Genomic DNA, 19085 nt, shown 5'->3' on the forward strand with positions numbered 1-19085 from the left:
GTACAATTGGCTAGCCAGTAAGTAAAGTGAATCCCTACTTCAAAGTAAAGTGAATCCAAATAGGCAAAAGCTAAATATGTAGATTGAAACAGTAAAGTGTGAGAAAAATATTGGTAGATATTTTTATATCATGATCCCAAACCAAGGTGTCATAAAGGAAGACCAGTATACTTGTTAAAAACACCATAAATGAAGTAAAAATTCGGAAAATATTTGTAATATATATATGACAGAGCTACTTTTCCTTAATAGTCCAAGTATATTCACTGTTTACAAAGAAAATTGCAAACATCTCAGAAAAAGATGGGCAAAGGATGATATTAGTTAAGCCATAGAATATAAATGGTTAATAAACATTAAAAGATGTTCAACTTCACTAATAAAGAAATGCCAAGTAAAACAAGATAGCATTCAGTATTGACTGGTTTGGTAAAAATGTAAAGATTTATAATGGGCATTCTCATATACTATTGGTACTTGTGTGAATTGGTATCATGTTTTTGAAAGGCAATTTGATAGTAACAGCTAAACTTTCAAATCAGCAGTTCTACCTCTAGGAAGTTATCCTACAGTAATACACATATATAAACTTTTTTTTTTTTTTTATAAACTTCTAAAATCACAGATTCCTAGTGTGGTTTTAAAACCCTTCCCTGAACATCTGTTTAATGCTGAATTTTGAATTCAGTTCTCTCTCTCTCTTTTTTATCATTTAGAAGATGAATCTTGTCTTCGGGGAATCAATTTAAAATTCAGGTTTGTTGTGTTTTTAGCTGTCAAAAGACTGCTGCCATATTAAAAATACTATTTCCTTAATTTATAGTGGGAAACTAAAACTGTCCTGCGCAATGAGCCTTTAGTTTTAGAAGGAGGCTATGAAAACTGGCTCCTTTGTTATCCCCAGTACACAACAAATGCAAAAGTCACTCGACCTTCACGAAGCAAGAATGAAGAGGTGTCTATCTCATGTATGTATGTGAAATTTTTTTTTTAAAATTGGTTCAGTTCCTGGCCACAAGTTGGAGGAGAGCTACAGGTGGGGTGGGCAGGGAGCAAGCACAGGTCTGCTTTGCTGTTTGTCTTCCCAGTTGTTTCTACATGTTTTTCATGGTTTGAGCACTTTATGAATAATAAAAATTCACATACAGAAAAAAAAAATAGGTTTGGTAAAATGCACTATAAAATTATTTATGTTCTCAGAGTAATGTTTATGGTTGTGTGTGCATTTGTCCTGTTAGATTGGAGTTTGTTTTCAAGCATAACAAGTACAAGATGCATACCACTTGGAATTTAATGTTTAATTCTTTAAAACTATTATGGTCACACTTCATATAGTTTACATTATATATGACAGGCATGAGATATGTAAGTACTGTTGAGGGTTTTTAAATAATTATCATTATTTTGGGGATTTTAGTGGATTTTACTTATCCCTCACTGGAAGAATCAGTTACTTCTAAACCTACTGCCCAGATGCCACCTCCTTCTATAGAAGTAGATGGAAATGCAGAATTGATAAATGATCAAGATGAGAGAATGGGACCACTGAATATACCAGCTCCAGTTGAACCAATTGCAGCTTTTAAATCTGATATTCCATCCATAATTCATCCAGTGCCTATTTTAAAGAATATCCCTCAGGTATGGTCTTGATTTTCTATTAACTTTGTCTCTTCTGTTTTAATAATTTAGTCCTATAACCACAGCAATACTAGATTATGCAAAGAATTTCAAACCCAGCTAGCTGTTCATTTACCGCATGCGGACATAACAATAACAGATTGTATTTCCACTGTGAAACTGAACAAAACTTTTGTGGTTTGTTTGGTAATTTAACCTATAGAATTCCCAAATAGTGAGGTTTTAGATGATAGATAAGCATATATATGTGTGATGTCAATATTTTGGTTTTGAAACTTTAGTTCCATTTCCTTAAACTTGACAGATCAATAACAGGCATAGCATATATATGTAATTATTTCAAAATTTTATTGTTTTTCAAAGATTTATTTATGCATACGAGAACTGAGGTACAGGCCAGAGGTGCGGGGGGTGAGAGGATTCACCAGAGACAGAGTGGGGAACAGAACAGGTGGATTGGCTGAAATACATTGCTGAGGGGAGCAGCGGGTGAGTCAGAAGAGGTCTGCTGCACCGTGTGGGTAGCTCCCTGGCCAGGCGGGGATCTGTGCTGCAATAGCTGTAGAGAGCTTTACAGTGCTGCAACTTAACCCCTTGCACCACCAGGGAGGCCCCTATTTCAAAATTTTAATAACTAAGATATCACAATAAACATTTGCAGCTTTGTCTTCTTCGTAAAATTTTATTTAAAGGAAAGTTACCTGTTCTTGTGTGCATTTTCCAATTTTTTAGCATTTTTAATTTCCTCAGATACAGTTAAATTCTACTTACATGTAAAGTGGATGGCATTTGATTTATGGGGCAGGATATGAATAGAAAATTAAGTCATTTGTTAAAAAATGAGGCAGTTTGTTCATCTTTTAATTGTCTACTTATAATATTTCAGACTAAATCTTAAACTATTTAACAACCTTCCTTAAAATGCAAGTGAAAGAATTCTAAAGAGATTTTTATTGTGCTTACTTTCAACTTAACTGATATTTGAACCCTAATCCTTTCTTTAAAACTTTCTAAGATAATGTGTTATTTGTCAAGTATACTTTGAAAATTTTCTATATGAAAGACATCATGAGGTGTACAAATATGATTAAACTATGTCTCATTTTTAGGAGAAACTGATGCATAATTAGAGGATAAGACAGATAGTCATGTCTGTAATAGTTTCTGGAGCATAGAGCAGGGAGAGAGATGCTGTCAAGAGGGATGTCAGGGAGGTCTTCATTGAGGAGGTTATGAAAATGGGAGAAGTTAGAAAATTGTATGACTACAGGTCCTCAGCATGTGCTGTGGGACCTGTGACAAGTGTCAATGTGCTCAGACACTGCTCTCTCTTGGAGAGTGTCATAGTAGCTAAGGTTGAAGAGCCATCAGTAGAGACTTGATCAAATGGGAATTTTATCCTGGAAATAAGGGATACATTAAGCATTTTATCTCAGGTATAATATGATTATAGTTGTGATTTTAAGATTAGGAGAAAATGGATTGAATTACCAAAATGTGGGGCCTCCCCGGTGGCGCAGCGGTTGAGCATCGGATTACAAAGCCACCCAAGGCCTCTGTGGCGCCGGTTCGATCCCTGGCTGCTCCCCTGCCACCGGAGGAGGGTCCCACATGGCGTGCAGACCTCTCCTGCCGCCCGCTGCTCCCCTCAGCAGTGTACTTCGGTCCTTCTGCCTGCTCTGCTCCTCGCTCTGGCTCTGGTGAATTCTCTCACCCTCCCGCGCTTCTGACTGTCCCCAGTGCATGTTTAAACAAAATAAACAAACAAATAAATAAAACATGCCTCTATTTAAAAATAAATAAATAAAAAAGAATTACCAAAATGTGGATGCAACACATTTATTGTTAATATTAGATTCAGACTAAATCTTAAGACTATTTAACATCCTTCCTTAAAATGCAAGTGACAATATTCTAAACATCTTTATTGTTAATATTATCCCTGTAGTGGTTCTTCCCACTTTTTTTTTAAAGTGAATAGAAAAAACAGAATGATGAGTAAAAGGAGTAATAGTTCCTTTTTCACTAACTTGTTCCCGCATTAATGTTTTGTGATTCGTTTATATGATTACTATGCAGATTGTTACTAGGAGATAGTCTTGTAAATTCCCATTTTGTTTCAGTGATAAGTAGTATCCAGAAATGATGTTGGGGCACTTGTTAGTGTGCTGTTAAATTGAGGTTGTAGACATTTAATTCATTAAATCAGGAATTTAGATAGCTTATTACTTGACTACTATTCTGTTATTTCTAAGAGCGAAGAAAGATTTTAAACATAATCATAAGTTATTTAATCAGAATCCCAATGAGTACTGTGAAGGGAGGAATAGGTTATGAAAGCATTATCTGAGAACTTAGCTAGTGTTAGGGGACAGGAAAGTCTTTTTCTGAGGGAGAGATAGCTAAGCTAGAACCTAATGTGATGGTGGGTATTATCTAGTATAAAAGCCTGAGTTGGGAAGGAATGTGATCTTTTTTGACAATGAAAGATAAAGTCTGATTATGACTGGTTTACTGAATTACTAGTATGAAATAACACTGGAGAAGTGGGAAGTGGTGACACACAAGGTCCTTATGGAATTTCAATGTAATTTAAATACAGTGAGTGGCTACTTAAAATAGGTTTTAGCAGGTAAGGAACATGGTGAGATTTGTGTTTTAAAACAATAACTGGCTACAGTGTGGACAAATAGATTAGAAGGCAGGCAGAAGGAACGAATTGGCAGCTAGTTGTAAGGTATAGAAAGAGGATGTTGGCATGGACTTGGTTGATGATAATGGAAAGAGGCCTTATGAAACTCAGGATTCTGGTTGGAGAAACTGTTTGGATAATGGTTCCATCCATAAGATAAAGACAGTGTTTTGAGGGGTGGGGCGGGAATGGGCATCATGAATTCAGTTTTGAACACTGGATTTGTAGTGTATATGAAACACTCACAAGGAGATAGTGAGTAGCCAGTTGACTCAATTGGATATATAGAAATGGAACTTATCTGGGTATGTCCAGGTCTAGGTTTTGTGTTTTAGGTTGAACTCTTCTCAAGACAGAATGTAACAGGGTGAATTGAAAGTGTGGAATCTAGAGAAGTAAGTATTAGTAGTGTTTGACTCTTTCTTTTTCAAAGACCTTATGAGAAGTCTTGACATTGGGTAATTGACACAAGAACTTTCTGGCAGATGTTGTCTCAAAAAATGACTTTTTCATGTTTTGTCACAACTTACCATCAAGAATTGAGGTGGTAACATTACTGGATTTAGGTAAAAATACTTTTTGCTCTGTTTTGGTTGTTACAGATTGATCGTACTAAAAAACCTTCAGTCAAATTGCCTGAAGATCATAGAATAAAATCTGAAAGTACAGATAAGGAACAACAGTCTCCTCAGAATGGAAAAGTTGTTCCTGATCGTTCAACAAAGCCAGCATTCCCCCCTCCAACTACCATGTTAACAGATGAAGAAAAAGCTTTGATTCATGCAGAAACTGCTCTTCTGATGGAGAAAAACAAGCAAGAAAAAGAACTGCGAGAAAGGCAGCAAGAAGAACAAAAAGAGAAACTGAGGAGGGAAGAACAGGAACAAAAAACCAGACAGAAACAAGAAACTGAAGAAAATGAATTCACAGAGAGGCAACGAAAAGCAAAAGAGGAAATGGAAAGGAGAGAAAGTGAACAGACCAGGAAAGAAGAGAAAGAAACCTCAGCAAAGAGGGGCAGAGAAATAACAGGAGTAAAAAGACAAAGTATTAGTGAACATGAAACTATTGATGCCAAGAAGTCTGTGGAAGACAGAGGGAGGATGTGTCCAACTCCAGAGTTGCAGAAAAAGTCCACAGATGTGTCCTCTGCCTCTATGACAGATTCAAATTCAGGCAAGGTAAAGACAGAAACAAACAATACAAATTGCCAGCTCTGTGAGATAAAATGTACATAAAAAGATGACGGTAGTGGTATTTCACAAACAGCATAAACATTTTAAGTAGTTTTCTATGGGTTGTCAGATTTGTATTCATTCATCTACATTTGCTCATCTACTCTCCTTTGAGATTTTTGTGTGTATGAAATGCAACATAGTTTTAATTCTTTAGTTACATTCTTCATGTATGATGTATCATCCAAAAACTAGAGTAAAAATATCATCTCTCTCAGTATGGAAGAATTAGGTGCCAATATTTATATGATAGGTTTTATATCTACTTAGATTCTTTCCGTAATCACTGGCATACACATTTTACATTTATCTTTGTGATGTTTGCTGTTTGTTTTTTTAGTCATGTCTCAGACATTTTTTTTGTTGCCTAATGAAATAATATCTGCCATAACCTCATTAATGTTGCCCTTGTCTATACCCCAAAATTGAGTACCACGATTTGGGGAACATATTTTTTAGCCTATGCTATAGCATGTTATTATTCATTTCCCCCTCTGTTGTACAGTTATCAGTGCCTTTTCCTTTAGAATGTCAAATAAGTTTTTATAAATTTTCAATCTGTATTCTCAAGAAATGATGTTAGGGTCACGTCTAACCATTTTGTATGTTTACTTGGTAACATCAAGAATAGTTATAGTCCTTTTTATGTACATCTAAATGTAAATACTTGGTAATGTGAAAGTGATTATGATGTGAAAGTGACTGATGGAAGGTGAAATATTTACAGGATGTCACTTTCTGTACTTTTCAGTTGTTCAGGAAGAACCAGAATTAACAATTCATATTAGTTCTGCACTTAACCCAGGAACACTTACCTAGTAACCTCAGCTATCAAAAGTATAACTCCTATGCAAAAATCTACTCGGCACTTAAATTAGGGAAATTAATCCTATGTAGTGAAGCTACTTAAAGGAAAATTAGAACGTAGCAGCTTTTATTTCGCCCCTCCGCCCATTATCTTGTTCCTCCCAATGGTAATTCCATGAATTACCATGAATTTCAAAATGTCATTGCATGAATTTCAAAATGTCATTGAAGTTGAGAGAATTTAAATAATTTGCCTAAGATTACATAGCCAATGAAATTCCAAAGCCTTTCCTTTTCATCTTGCTACAATTAGCAGGCAGTCTTAAGAACTTACAGTATTCCTATTCCTGTAGTCATTTAGTAGAGGTGTCAAATTCCTACAAATCTAAATAGCTCCCAGACTATCACCTATGATTTTTCATGTTTCTCTGTTTTAACACAGAGGGAAAAAATGTATATTTACATTCATTGTATGCTTCTTTTAAAAGCAGGCAAATGTGTGTGGTAACATATCTAAGAGGTTCAAATCTATTCCCCATTTCATAATATAGTGTTGCAAAACCAGTGTTACCTCAATTAAAAATAAATAGTAGGCCAAAAAAACCCCATTTTTTCCCTAAATTTTTACTTCACTGTATTTTTTAAATAAAATATGAAAATTAAAAATATAAATATAAAAATTAAAAATGTAAAATAAATTATTTTAAAAAAATAAGTATTAGTGAATTTTTTAAGGAACCTGTTAGTTTCTAGGACAATATAAAATGGACCCTGTATTTTTAAATATTACTTAGTATAAAATACTGTCATTTCTTTAATACATTAATTTTTTTTTTGAGAGTTGCCATTTTCCTGGTAACCTTTATCATTTCCTTGAGTAAAAGGAAGGTGTTCAAAAGAGGCCATGGTGAGTATATACTAGTGACTAACATCTTATACTTGGCCATGTATTAGGAATCTATGCTTTGCAGTCCAATGCAGTTTGCATGTTTTTCCCTATTCTGAGTCATCAAAATTTCTTCTTTATCCTTAGTGTTAGGAAATTCCATATGCATCTTTAATTAAAAGTACATTTTACAAGAGAATAAGTTTTCAGTGGACTTTATTTTCTTTTTTACATTTTCAGCATGATGGATTTTATTGTGTTAACTAGGTTTATATTGGGGAAAAGTTCACGTTTTCTTTCACATCTAAAATTTGTATGATTTTACAGGCTGTTAAGATTAAAGGACAACCAGAAAGTGGGAATCTAAAGACTGGAGCTTTTAGAGAGACTGTGGAGGACGCTGAAAGAAATAAAGTAAGTAGTTCTTTGGGTTGGAAAAAGGTTTATATGTTTAATTGTTATAACCATGTTGTTATCTTTACCTTATTATCTCCTCCAACTTGGGATCTACCTGAAGGATCTTTGCTGTCTTTGACACCTGTTTACTTTTACATCATTGATTCCTTCAAATGCTAAAGGAAATGGATGTTTATCATACTATTTTTTTAAAGATAGATTTATTTATTTATGCATACAAGAACTGGGGTGTAGGCCAGAGGCATGGGGCTGAGAGGATTCATCAGATACAGAGTGGTGAGCAGAACAGGCACATCTACTGAAATACACTGCTGAGGGGAAGGGGGGCAAGGTAAGAGAGGTCTGCTGTGCCATGTGGGTTACTCCCTGGCCGGCCGGGGATTGAACTCGTGCTGTAGTGGCTGCAGATAGCTTGATAGTGCTGTCTTTAACAATCCTGCGCCACCAAAGAGGCCCCTGTCATGCTATTTAAAATAAGTATATTTTATTCATTTTATGAAAGTCAAAAATATTTAGGTTTTACCATGTGATCCAGCAATTCTACATTTAAATATATACCCAAATAATTAAAAGCAAGGTCTTGAAGATGTCTGTATACACCCATGTTCATAGCAATATTATTTATTCAAAATAACCAAAAGATAGAAGCAATATGACAGGTTGATTTAAAATGAAGGAAATTCAGATACATGCTACAACATGGATGAACCTTAAGCACATATGAGAGGTAAATCCTTTACAAAATGGAAAAATCACACAAATATTGTATGATTTAATTTGTATAAACCTATACAAATAGGTTACCTAGAGTAGTCAAATTCATAGAGATGGGTAATGAGTGGCAGTTGCCATAGAGAGAATGGAGATGGGTACGCAGTTCTAGTTTTGCAACATGAAGAGAATTCTGTAGCATGGTTACCCAGTGTGAATATACTAATGCCACCAGCCTATGCACTTAAAAATGGTTAAGATGACAAATTTTATATATATTTCATTATGATTTTAAAAATACTTGGGCCTTTTATAAGACATCTTTGCCTATGTTTTCATTGAAGAGCTATATTGATGTATAATTTGTACACTATCAAATTCACCCATCTTTTGTGTACAGTTCAGGGATTTTAGCTCAATGTTGTGAAACAATTTTTTACTCAGTCGAATTTTAGAAAATTTCCATAACCAAAAAAGGTCCCTGTGCCCAGTTGTAGTCATTTGTTTGTCCCACCCTCAAGCCCCTAACAGCTATGAATCTATTGTCTCCATAGACCTGCCTCCTAAATATTTCTTGGATATGTGTCTACAGAAGAATTTTCATAATTTGAAATTCATCCTTGTATCCTGGATCAGTTTTATTTCTCTGTATTGCTAGGTAGTATTCCATTGTGTGGATATGCTAGTCTTTTCATTCATCAATTCGTGGACATTTGGATTGCTTCTACTTTGGGGCTGTGTGCTGTTAAGAATATCAAATAGAATTCTTTTTTTTTTTTTTTTAATAGAATATCAAATAGAATTCTTTGTGTGGAAATATGTTCCTTCTTTTGGGTTAATAATGAAAAGTAAAATTATCTTTGTATTTTTTAAAGAAACATTGAAAAACCATTATATGCTTATATATATATTCCTCCTTCATTTGCTGTGGTAGTACTTGGACTTTAAGAAAAACACATTGAGCTCTTTATCTCTCAACTTTTTTTAAAAAGGGGACCATGCAGGTTTTTCTGGTACAGGTAGGTATGTGGCAAAATTTAATTCAAAGATCTTGTTTTCCCTTAAACTAGGCTCAGCGAGAACCTTTGACAAGAGCACGAAGTGAAGAAATGGGGAGGATTGTACCAGGACTGCCTTTAGGCTGGGCTAAGGTAAAACTCAAAATTTGCGCAGAAATAAAGTAACATGATCACTGTGTTCTTTGGAAAAAAAAAAAAATCCAAAAACGTTTTACACGTGTAATATAGTCAGTGCTGTTTCTTCATTGTAGAGGACATAGCTGCTTCCCTAATTACAGTAGGGTTAGATTTCTCAGTGAACCTGGGATGCTGGCTACAATATATGAGCATTTGTCATTCAGTTTATAACTTTAAAACCTAAAGTTTTGGAAAATTTTATAGAATTATCATTTCATTAAAATTATTTTAATTCAAAAGTAGGTTTAGCAATGGAATGCTTTTGAGTGATTTTTATTTTATAATGGTCACTGTTTTTTGACTTTTATTTTTTTTTTCCTTTCAAAGTTCCTTGACCCAATCACTGGAACTTTTCGTTATTATCATTCACCCACCAACACTGTTCATATGTATCCACCGGAAATGGCTCCATCATCTGCACCTCCTTCCACCCCTCCCACTCATAAAACCAAGCCACAGATTCCTGCTGAGCGGGATAGGGAACCCTCCAAACTGAAGCGCTCGTACTCCTCCCCAGATATAACTCAGGCCATTCAAGAGGAAGAGAAGAGAAAGCCAGCAGTAACTCCAGCAGTTAATCGGGAAAACAAGTAAGTTTATCCTAACTCCTAGATCTAAATTATCTATATGTTCTACATTAAACATCAGCTTTTTAATGTCAGGGAATCAGAAAATTCAGTGAATAGCTGTTGCCTCCATTGTTTACCATAGAGGAAAAAATGATTAAATGTCCTTGGTTTTTCTTCTGAGCACGGACTATAAGTATGTGTTAATGTAGCTATAAAAAGCATGTGTACACATTTTAAGGCAGCATGCTATAGATTAAAATCTGGGGTCCCTTTGACCACCATAATTTATAGAATTGGTTATTCTGTTCACTAGTAGCCACCATTTGTTCATTTAAGTTTCCCAAAACATTATCTCATATTCCTGTCCCTTTTTTGAAACTCTCATGCTTATAATTGAGAAGTCTGCTTTTCAAGTCTACTTAGCACTTCTAATCTATACTTTGTTTCAGAGAAGGGGGGGAAGATTAGATATAAGTAGGTCATCTTTTTTTGTAACAAATAGCAAAAAAGTAGTTATTTTTTTCCTCCTGAGAACTTATCTATCTTCACAGATGGGGACTCTTTTTTAATTTGGCAATAAGATCTGTCAGTTAAGTTTTTTCTTAATGCTATAGCAGTTTTAGAACTCCCACATATAAACCAAATACACTAACAAAAGTCTTAGAGGCATTCTGTAGTTTAATGCTGTTTAGTACATCTTTCTATGATAGAAATCCTTTGTATTTGTGCTGTACAGTGTGACTATTTTGAATTGTGGTTGATATAACTGCGGAACCTTTAATTTAAATAACCACCAGGGAGTTCTGGACTTGAGGTAATAGTACCCTGAGAACATTCTGCCTCTGTTGCTACCGACTCCATAATATGCCTTTTTAAATTACCTATTTGGTATTCTAGTTAAGTGTAAACATTTGTGTGAAGTGCTGAGCTTTCAAGTTTGCTAAAAGGTGCTTGAGAGTCTTGGTTTCATGAAAGACTAGAGAACCTTTCTCAGGTTTTAAGAACCAAGGACCTGGGCCTCCCCTGGTGGCACAGCGGTTGAGCGCTGGGCTGTGAGGCTGCCGGCAGCCTCTGCAGTGCCGGTTTGTTCCTTGGCTGCCGGCGAGGGTCCCACAAAAAAAAAAAAAAAAAAAAGAACCAAGGACCTATGTAAAAGGTTCAAGGTATCTGCTTCATAGAGGGTCAAAGAATGTAACCAATTACCTAGATATTAAATATTCTATAAGGCCCAGTACCTTATAGTAATGAGTTAACATTAACTATTTACAAGATCACCGTGGGCTGTGGCACAGATTCTAGAGTCTTCTCTCGTTTGTAGGATGCATCTTAATTTCATTTACTGTGCATTTTAAGACATCTTTATATACCTTTTCATCCTCAGGCCAACATGCTATCCTAAAGCTGAGATCACAAGGCTTTCTGCTTCTCAGATTCGAAACCTCAATCCAGTTTTTGGAGGATCTGGACCAGCTCTCACTGGACTACGTAATTTAGGAAATACTTGTTACATGAACTCAATATTGCAGTGCCTATGTAATGCTCCACATTTGGCTGATTATTTCAACCGAAACTGTTATCAGGATGATATTAACAGGTGAGGAAATTTCATACTTTTTACAATATTAACATTAAAGCCATACTTCACCACCCAGCCCCAGAAAATTCAAATTAGGAAAGGGGAAAATTACTTAGAGGAAAGGACATACTGGAAAGGAGTAGTGAAAGAAGGCAAAACCATACTGTCATAAATTGCAGTCTGTTGAGTAAAAGATGGTGCAGACCTAGCAGCTAAAAAGGAGCGAGTTGAAGACAGTAAAAAACTAAGTATTTTAGAGTAGGATCATAGTATGAAGAGTTTAATATTGACATCAAGAACCCACTGTACCTAGAATATAACTTTAATTTTATTTGCAAAGGTCAAATTTGTTGGGGCATAAAGGCGAAGTGGCAGAAGAATTTGGCATAATCATGAAAGCCCTGTGGACAGGACAGTACAGGTACATCAGCCCAAAAGACTTTAAAATCACCATTGGGAAGATCAATGACCAGTTTGCAGGATACAGCCAACAAGATTCACAAGAACTGCTTCTGTTCCTAATGGATGGTCTCCATGAAGATCTCAATAAAGTAAGACATTTGATTTTTCTACAGTGCAAGGACTTTTTTTGATTACTCAGCAACAATCATTTTTATAGAAATTTAACATTACAGTTCTGGTGGTGGGAAAACTATGGTGACCATACCTGAGGGGAGAAATCCTACATTGTAAAAAGAAAACACAAGGACATAAAATGATAAATCATTAAAATAAAAAAGTACATTTGGTTCAGTTAGCTGGTTTATTGAAATAGGGGCTGTACTAAAGTATGGAACTACAAAACAATCTCATTGATCTAGTATTAGAAAAGTATATACAATGTGCATTTACTTATACTTGCCTAAAATGTTAACAGGTTGTATTATTGTGAGAAATTTGTTAATGTTAAAATAGAGATGTTCAGGCTATTTTATATTATGTATATTATACTGTATACTTTTTTCTAAGAATTTTCACATAACCAAATGACTTGTGAAAAATAATCTATCCATTTGTCTCTACATAAATGACCACACTCCCATGTATATGCTGTCGCTTTTTAGCATCAAGCTGTTCTTGACTTGTCCTGGGCTCATCTTTAGTTGTAGAGTCACTTCCCAGCTACATGTGGAATGTCTATTTTAAAACCAGACTTTTAATACACTTATTTTAAAAGCTTAAGAAATTCCATCAAGGGCCTCCCCGGTGGCGCAGCGGTTAAGCGCTGGGTTGCGAAGCTGCCCGTGGCCTCTGAGGCGCCGGTTCGCTCCCCGGCCACCGGAGGAGGGTCCCACATGGCGCACAGATCTCTCCTGCCGCCCGCTGTTCCCCTCAGCAGTGTACCTTGGTCCTTCTGCCTGCTCTGGCTCTGGTGAATTCTCTCACCCTCCTGCGCTTCTGACTGTACCCAGTGCATGTATAAACAAAACAAACAAACAAATAAATAAACATGCCTCTATTAAAAAAAAAAAAAATTCCATCAAGTCACCACTCTTGATAATGTACCTTTAGGAGAGCAGGGAAGGTTGTCTAAAACTTTTGGTAACAAAACTTTCCTTCGGAGAACCAGAAGTGTTTCTAATTTCATATTTAAAAATTCTTATTTCCAGGCTGATAATCGGAAGAGACATAAAGAAGAAAATAATGATCATCTTGATGACTTTAAAGCTGCAGAACATGCTTGGCAGAAACATAAGCAGCTCAATGAATCTATTATTGTTGCACTTTTTCAGGGTCAATTTAAATCCACAGTACAGTGCCTCACCTGTCACAAAAAGTCTAGGACATTTGAGGCCTTTATGTATTTGTCTCTACCACTAGCATCCACAAGTAAATGTACATTACAGGTAAGTTCAAGATAGAAAAACTGATACTTTCAATAAAATGTTTATATGCATATGGACATCTACTTTATTCAGTAATTTATTTCTAGTATTTAACCATGTAAACACTTTACAGGTTAAAAGCACAAATTCTATTTTAATTAGGTCTGAAAATTAGAAATTGTCAGAAAAATGTATTTAAAAATGAACTCATGTTTAAATTTGTTTTTTGAAAATATGAAATAACATTTTTCACACAATAGAAGTGTGATCTGGGTGATTTGTGATAACTATAGCCTTTGTGCACCAGGTAGAAAGGTAAAGGGTCAGTTCCTCTTGCTCTTAGGGCATGCAACACTCACCAGTCTCCCGTGTGTGTTCTTCACTAGATCATACACTTTGTGCAAGCGGGAGCTGTTTTATTCTAGCTTATTGTTGAATAAATCTATTTGTGTTTTTCTCCAGGATTGCCTTAGGTTATTTTCCAAAGAAGAAAAACTCACAGATAATAACAGGTTTTACTGTAGTCATTGCAGAGCTCGACGGGATTCTCTGAAAAAGATAGAAATCTGGAAGTTGCCACCTGTGCTTTTAGTGCATCTGAAACGGTAAAGGGGACAACTTGTTTTACCTGTGAGGGAATTCTGAATTCTTGAATGTTGTTGCCTACCAGTGATGCATAGTTAAGAAAAGTTAGGGTAGCTCTAGGAAAATAAGCAGAAACAATGAAACTATTAGTTCACCTTAGTGTTTGCAATAGAGCAAAATGACAAAACACTATTTCATGTAATTCTGTTTTTTTAAAAAATCAGTGAAACTTTAATATAAAACAATTAATCATTAAAAGGTAAAAATCTTGTGCTGAATATGAAATGTGTAATTTTAAAGATAATAAATGATGCCATTGTTGACAGCAGGCACATTTTTGTCCAATTTTTTCCAGCCAGTGAGAAAGGTCTAGCTGTGTCATGGAAGAAGTAATGGTGAGGTAGATATAAAATATAGCCCATGTCTTCACACTGAATCTTTAGTCTGTGTGGAGTACAGATGCCTCAGTTATCACCCTGCCACTCAAGTTCTTTGACCTTGAGCAAGTCGCTATTGTTTCCACATCTGTAAAAGGAAAATGAAACCAAGTGTACAGGTCCTCCATTACTAAAATTCTTAATATTTGAAATGGATTGTTGTACTGTCCTAGATAAAAATCTAGGTTGTTTAATGAATTTGGGTTTTCTGATGTCTGATCTGTCAGTGTAATTGCTGTAATATTTTGCTCTGCAGTTTTTCCTACGATGGCAGGTGGAAGCAAAAATTACAGACATCTGTGGACTTCCCATTAGAAAATCTTGACCTGTCGCAGTATGTTATTGGTCCAAAGAACAATTTGAAGAAATATAACTTGTTTTCTGTTTCAGTAAGTATCTCATTGAACTGAAAATACTTGTTCCTTCATGAGAAAAAACAGCGCTTTGGAATTGACAAATTTAAAATAATTCAACTGAATTGATTTTCTGTCTTGTTTGGCACAGAATCACTACGGTGGACTGGATGGAGGCCATTATACTGCCTATTGTAAAAATGCAGCAAGACAGCGGTGGTTTAAGTTTGATGATCATGAAGTTTCTGATATCTCCATTTCTTCTGTGAAATCTTCAGCAGCTTATATCCTCTTTTATACTTCATTGGGACCACGAGCAACTGATGTAGCTACATAAAGAGAAGTAGGTTATTAGCTAGTTAACTTTCAAAGGCTGAGCAACACAACTCTTGAAATGCTTAAAAAGATATTGAATAGCTATAGCTGGCCATTAGGGGAATTCTAGGACAGTGGGAACTGTCTTACTATTACCATATATTTCAGGTCAGTGCTATTATCAAAAAACTGACTAATAACATGTAACAAGTATTGCAGTAAGCACTCCTTACAGGTACCATTTATTTCAAAACAACTTTTTTAGTCTGCTCCAAAGTTAAAGTAACTAGCTAAGCATTATTATTCTTCGGGCCTAAAACCCATTGTATCCTTTATTTTCTTTTTCACTGTATGGCCTTTTCATACTTCTAAAGCCCAGCTTGATATACTATGAATACTCTAGAATGATGAAAAGCAGATAGGAATGTATGTGTATATATTTATTGCACACTTGCACATCAAATCGATGTACATAGTATAATACCTGGTTCATTTTTGAAGCCTAGAACTCAGAGGATTGCATTTTTTTCTTTTGGCCTATTCTGAGTAACAGCAGTGCTTTCTTAGGGAAATGACAGGGCAAAGCTATTTTCTGTTGGCTTTGGGCTGTATTTGTGCACTAAATCTTTACTCTGAAGAATAAATGGAAACTTTTCTTTAATTTTTTAAAATAAGAATTTTCATTTACACCTATATTAAAATCTTAATGAAAGAACTACTTAAAATCCTGTAAGTGTTCTGTCTTTAATGTTATGTATCTAACATAAGACAGTAGAACTACAGGTTTTATAGTACTACATCCACTTAAAATTTAGTTTGCTATTGTTATATCAGAACTGAATTCCACCATTCCTTCAACTTGACTTCAGAATTGCATATATAACTTAACAATTCTTAGAATTGGAAGTCAGTGTAAGATATAATAACTGAATACCTAGACTTGTTCTAACCGGAGTAGAATTCCTACACTTAACAGAAAAAGGAATAGGAGTCAAGCATGATTGCAAAGTGAAGTGCATTATGAATCATCTCTTTACAGATCGATGTATTAAGAGATAGAGCAACTTAAGGTTTATTTACCTTAGGACTCCGTGGCTAAAAATTAGGTCAATAACATAGGATCCTAAAAAACAATCTCAGAAGACAAAAGAATGGGATTTGAATCAGAGTTGACAGCTTTTCTTGTTCTGCATTAGTCTAAGATACTTAGAGCTTCTTGACTACATTATCTGATCAATTAGAGCCACTTGAACAAAAGTTACACAATTAAGATATTTAACTTATCTTTCAAAAGTTTGCCTATTATGCAAGAAAACAAATGTCAGTGAAACAAGCAAGAGTTTAATGACAAAGCAAAATCGAAGTACTAGTTTCTGATTGCTTGTTTTGCAAATTTCAGAAACCATTTTTCTAGCTCTTGCATTTTTGGATAGGTATAGAAAAGGGCTGGCAGCTATAAAACAGGAGATAGGCTGTAGTAGTTTGAACTGAAGTATCTGGAATCTCACTGACTCGTGTGTCATCAAAGCTATACCAGGCCTGGGTGACAGAGTTCTTGCAGAAAGCAGTGTAGTGGCCACCATCCAGATCACCAAAGTGGTTCTAGGAGAGGAAGGAATAGCAGACTTAGAATGTATGACCGTGCATACTAGCTATTAGAAAAGGCAGGGACCCCAAATATTTTCCATAACATTCTTATACTAAATTAAAAGGAAATAATTTTGTTAAATCACACATATAACCTGCCTACTGTATTTAGCATTTCATTAGAACTGCTCCTATGTTGAGCCCACTTTTAATAGAATCTTTGAAAATAGGATATTTGGCACTATCTGAGTACTATCTATCAAATTAATACATTGAGCACTTACTGTACAGAGGCTGTTAAAGAAATATGTAAATTCAGACAGTCATCCTCCCTAAATGAGCTTATAGTTTAATTTTATAGATAGGCCAAAATAGACATTTAAACAACTGCATAATTTGAGACATTATCATCACCTAGGGCCCAAAAGAGAATTTTTCCATTCTGATTTCCCATGTCTTTCAACTTCCCTTTACTGGGTTAAGAAACGACAACATGGAGAGCCTCACTTCTCAAAAGGTGGTGTGATTAAAGCATGGGTTGACAAACCATGGCCAATGAGTCTTAGAAAGAATACATTTTATATTTTTATATGGTTGGGAAATATCAGTATTTTGTGACATGTGAAAATAGGAAATACAGATTTCCATGTCCTTAAATAAAGCTTTATGAGAACACAGCCATGCTCATTTGTTTGTTTTTCAGTGGCTGCTCATACACTAATGTAAAGTTGGTTACATGCAACAGACCAAATGGCCTGCAAAGCCTAAAATATTCACTGACTTTTTACAGATTATTTGCTAACCCTTGTGTATAGAGGGGAAAATGGGTTATAATAGTCAGTTCTGACTATGAATTCAGCTCCAGTACCACACAGTGACCTTAATTATTTAATCATTCTGAGATTTTAATCCCCCTTATATAAATAGGGTAAGAAGACTTGGTTTGTCTTAATAGATATATCTCTCTTATATTACATAAGTAGCACATAGGAAGTACTTATTGTTTCCATAGACCTTTATCTTCCCCACCTTGCCCCTTACATGTTAGAGAAACTATTCCTGCAAGTTTGGCAAATTGAAAGAAGCCTTGCTGTAAAACTGAGGAATGTTGGATGACAGAGGGTAAGTAACCTCTGAAATATATAACTAAGTGATGTGTAGTGAGCTATTCCCAGAGGCCAAAATAGAGAAAGTTAAACAGAAATATGATGTGTGGTTGACCTGTGGGTGTAAGGACAGTTCCTGTTTCCTGTAACCAGAGTGCTTGGGTTATAAAGGTCACGCAGTTACAATTATAGAACACTACCAATTGAGTTGGATTGACATTCACATACATTGTCAGGATTCTTAGAAATTTACCCTGAAAGACTACACTAGGAAAAAAAAAGAATCCATCCTCTAGTGCTTGTCATAGGTTCTAAGTATATAGAATAGAATTTTCATGAATTTGTTACTACAGACCTACCTTCTCATCAGTTTGAAATTCAAATTTACACTACCTCTGGATTTAATACAAAGAGCTGTGAACTTAATATGCGAAGTATTTTTCAAGTACTTGGCAGAAAGAAAAAAAAATACTTTCTGGATCAGTGTTGCACAGGATACCTATACATGAAATGCTAATGAAAACACCCAGGGGAACAAGTCACCATAAATAAGAATCAGAAGGCAGTAAATAGGCAGACTTATTAGAGATTTAAGAGAAGGCAGCTAACAAAATAATGAAATAGAACTTCCAGAAATAAAACACATATTACTGAAAAATCTAGTGTAGAGATTAAATAGTACATAGAATTGGAGAGAATGAATGTAATAAACTGGGGAAATTACTCTGAATGCAGTGTAAGTGATGGAAAATTGAGTAACATTCAGTATATGCCTGGAAAGAAAGAATAGAAAATGTAAGAATAGGAAACATTAAAAGTGATGATTAATGAACGATATGAATCTTCAAACTTAGGAAATGCCACAAACCAAGAATAAAAGTACTGCAGGACAACAAAAATCAAGAAAAATCTTAAAAGTAGCCAGAAAATAAAGACATTAACCTATGAGAGAATAGTTGGATGGTAGAACTACTCTGTAGCAGCCACAGAAGCCAGAAATAGCTTTCAAATGATGGGGGGAAAAACTTGTTAATATAGAATTTAGTTTCTAGTTAAGTTTTCAAGAATCAAAGTGAACTAAATTTTTCAGTCCAAGACTAGGAGAGACTTTAGGTTAACAGATCCTCACTGAGAACATACTGAAAT

At 35.1% G+C, this 19085-nt stretch overlaps 2 protein-coding genes across 5 annotated transcripts in view; one reads left to right on the forward strand and one right to left on the reverse strand.

The window, feature by feature from the left end:
- The window catches only part of USP8 (ubiquitin specific peptidase 8), a gene marked incomplete at both ends in the record, with an annotated part of 40958 nt that extends 25690 nt beyond the window's left edge, over window positions 1-15268 (forward strand). For 2 of the 4 annotated variants that reach the window (XM_084239524.1, XM_084239525.1), the window contains 11 exons: window positions 824-968; window positions 1418-1641; window positions 4936-5514; window positions 9460-9540; window positions 9913-10175; window positions 11536-11748; window positions 12071-12281; window positions 13341-13577; window positions 14019-14161; window positions 14835-14967; window positions 15083-15268. In XM_084239524.1, the coding sequence (XP_084095650.1) occupies window positions 824-968; window positions 1418-1641; window positions 4936-5514; window positions 9460-9540; window positions 9913-10175; window positions 11536-11748; window positions 12071-12281; window positions 13341-13577; window positions 14019-14161; window positions 14835-14967; window positions 15083-15268 (2415 nt within the window). Of the gene's footprint in view, window positions 1-823; window positions 969-1417; window positions 1642-4935; window positions 5515-7588; window positions 7676-9459; window positions 9541-9912; window positions 10176-11535; window positions 11749-12070; window positions 12282-13340; window positions 13578-14018; window positions 14162-14834; window positions 14968-15082 lie in introns of all 4 variants that reach the window. The other 2 variants (XM_084239522.1, XM_084239523.1) reach the window with 2 other exon arrangements.
- A 1388-nt stretch (window positions 15269-16656) lies between these two features.
- The window catches only part of USP50 (ubiquitin specific peptidase 50), a gene marked incomplete at both ends in the record, with an annotated part of 40658 nt that continues 38229 nt past the window's right edge, over window positions 16657-19085 (reverse strand). The window contains one exon of the mRNA XM_084240509.1: window positions 16657-16848. Coding sequence (XP_084096635.1) covers window positions 16657-16848 — 192 coding nt within the window. The remainder of the gene's footprint in view (window positions 16849-19085) is intronic.

Source organism: Talpa europaea (assembly GCF_964194135.1).
Source record: "Talpa europaea genome assembly, chromosome: 8".
Taxonomy (NCBI): Eukaryota; Metazoa; Chordata; class Mammalia; order Eulipotyphla; family Talpidae; genus Talpa; species Talpa europaea.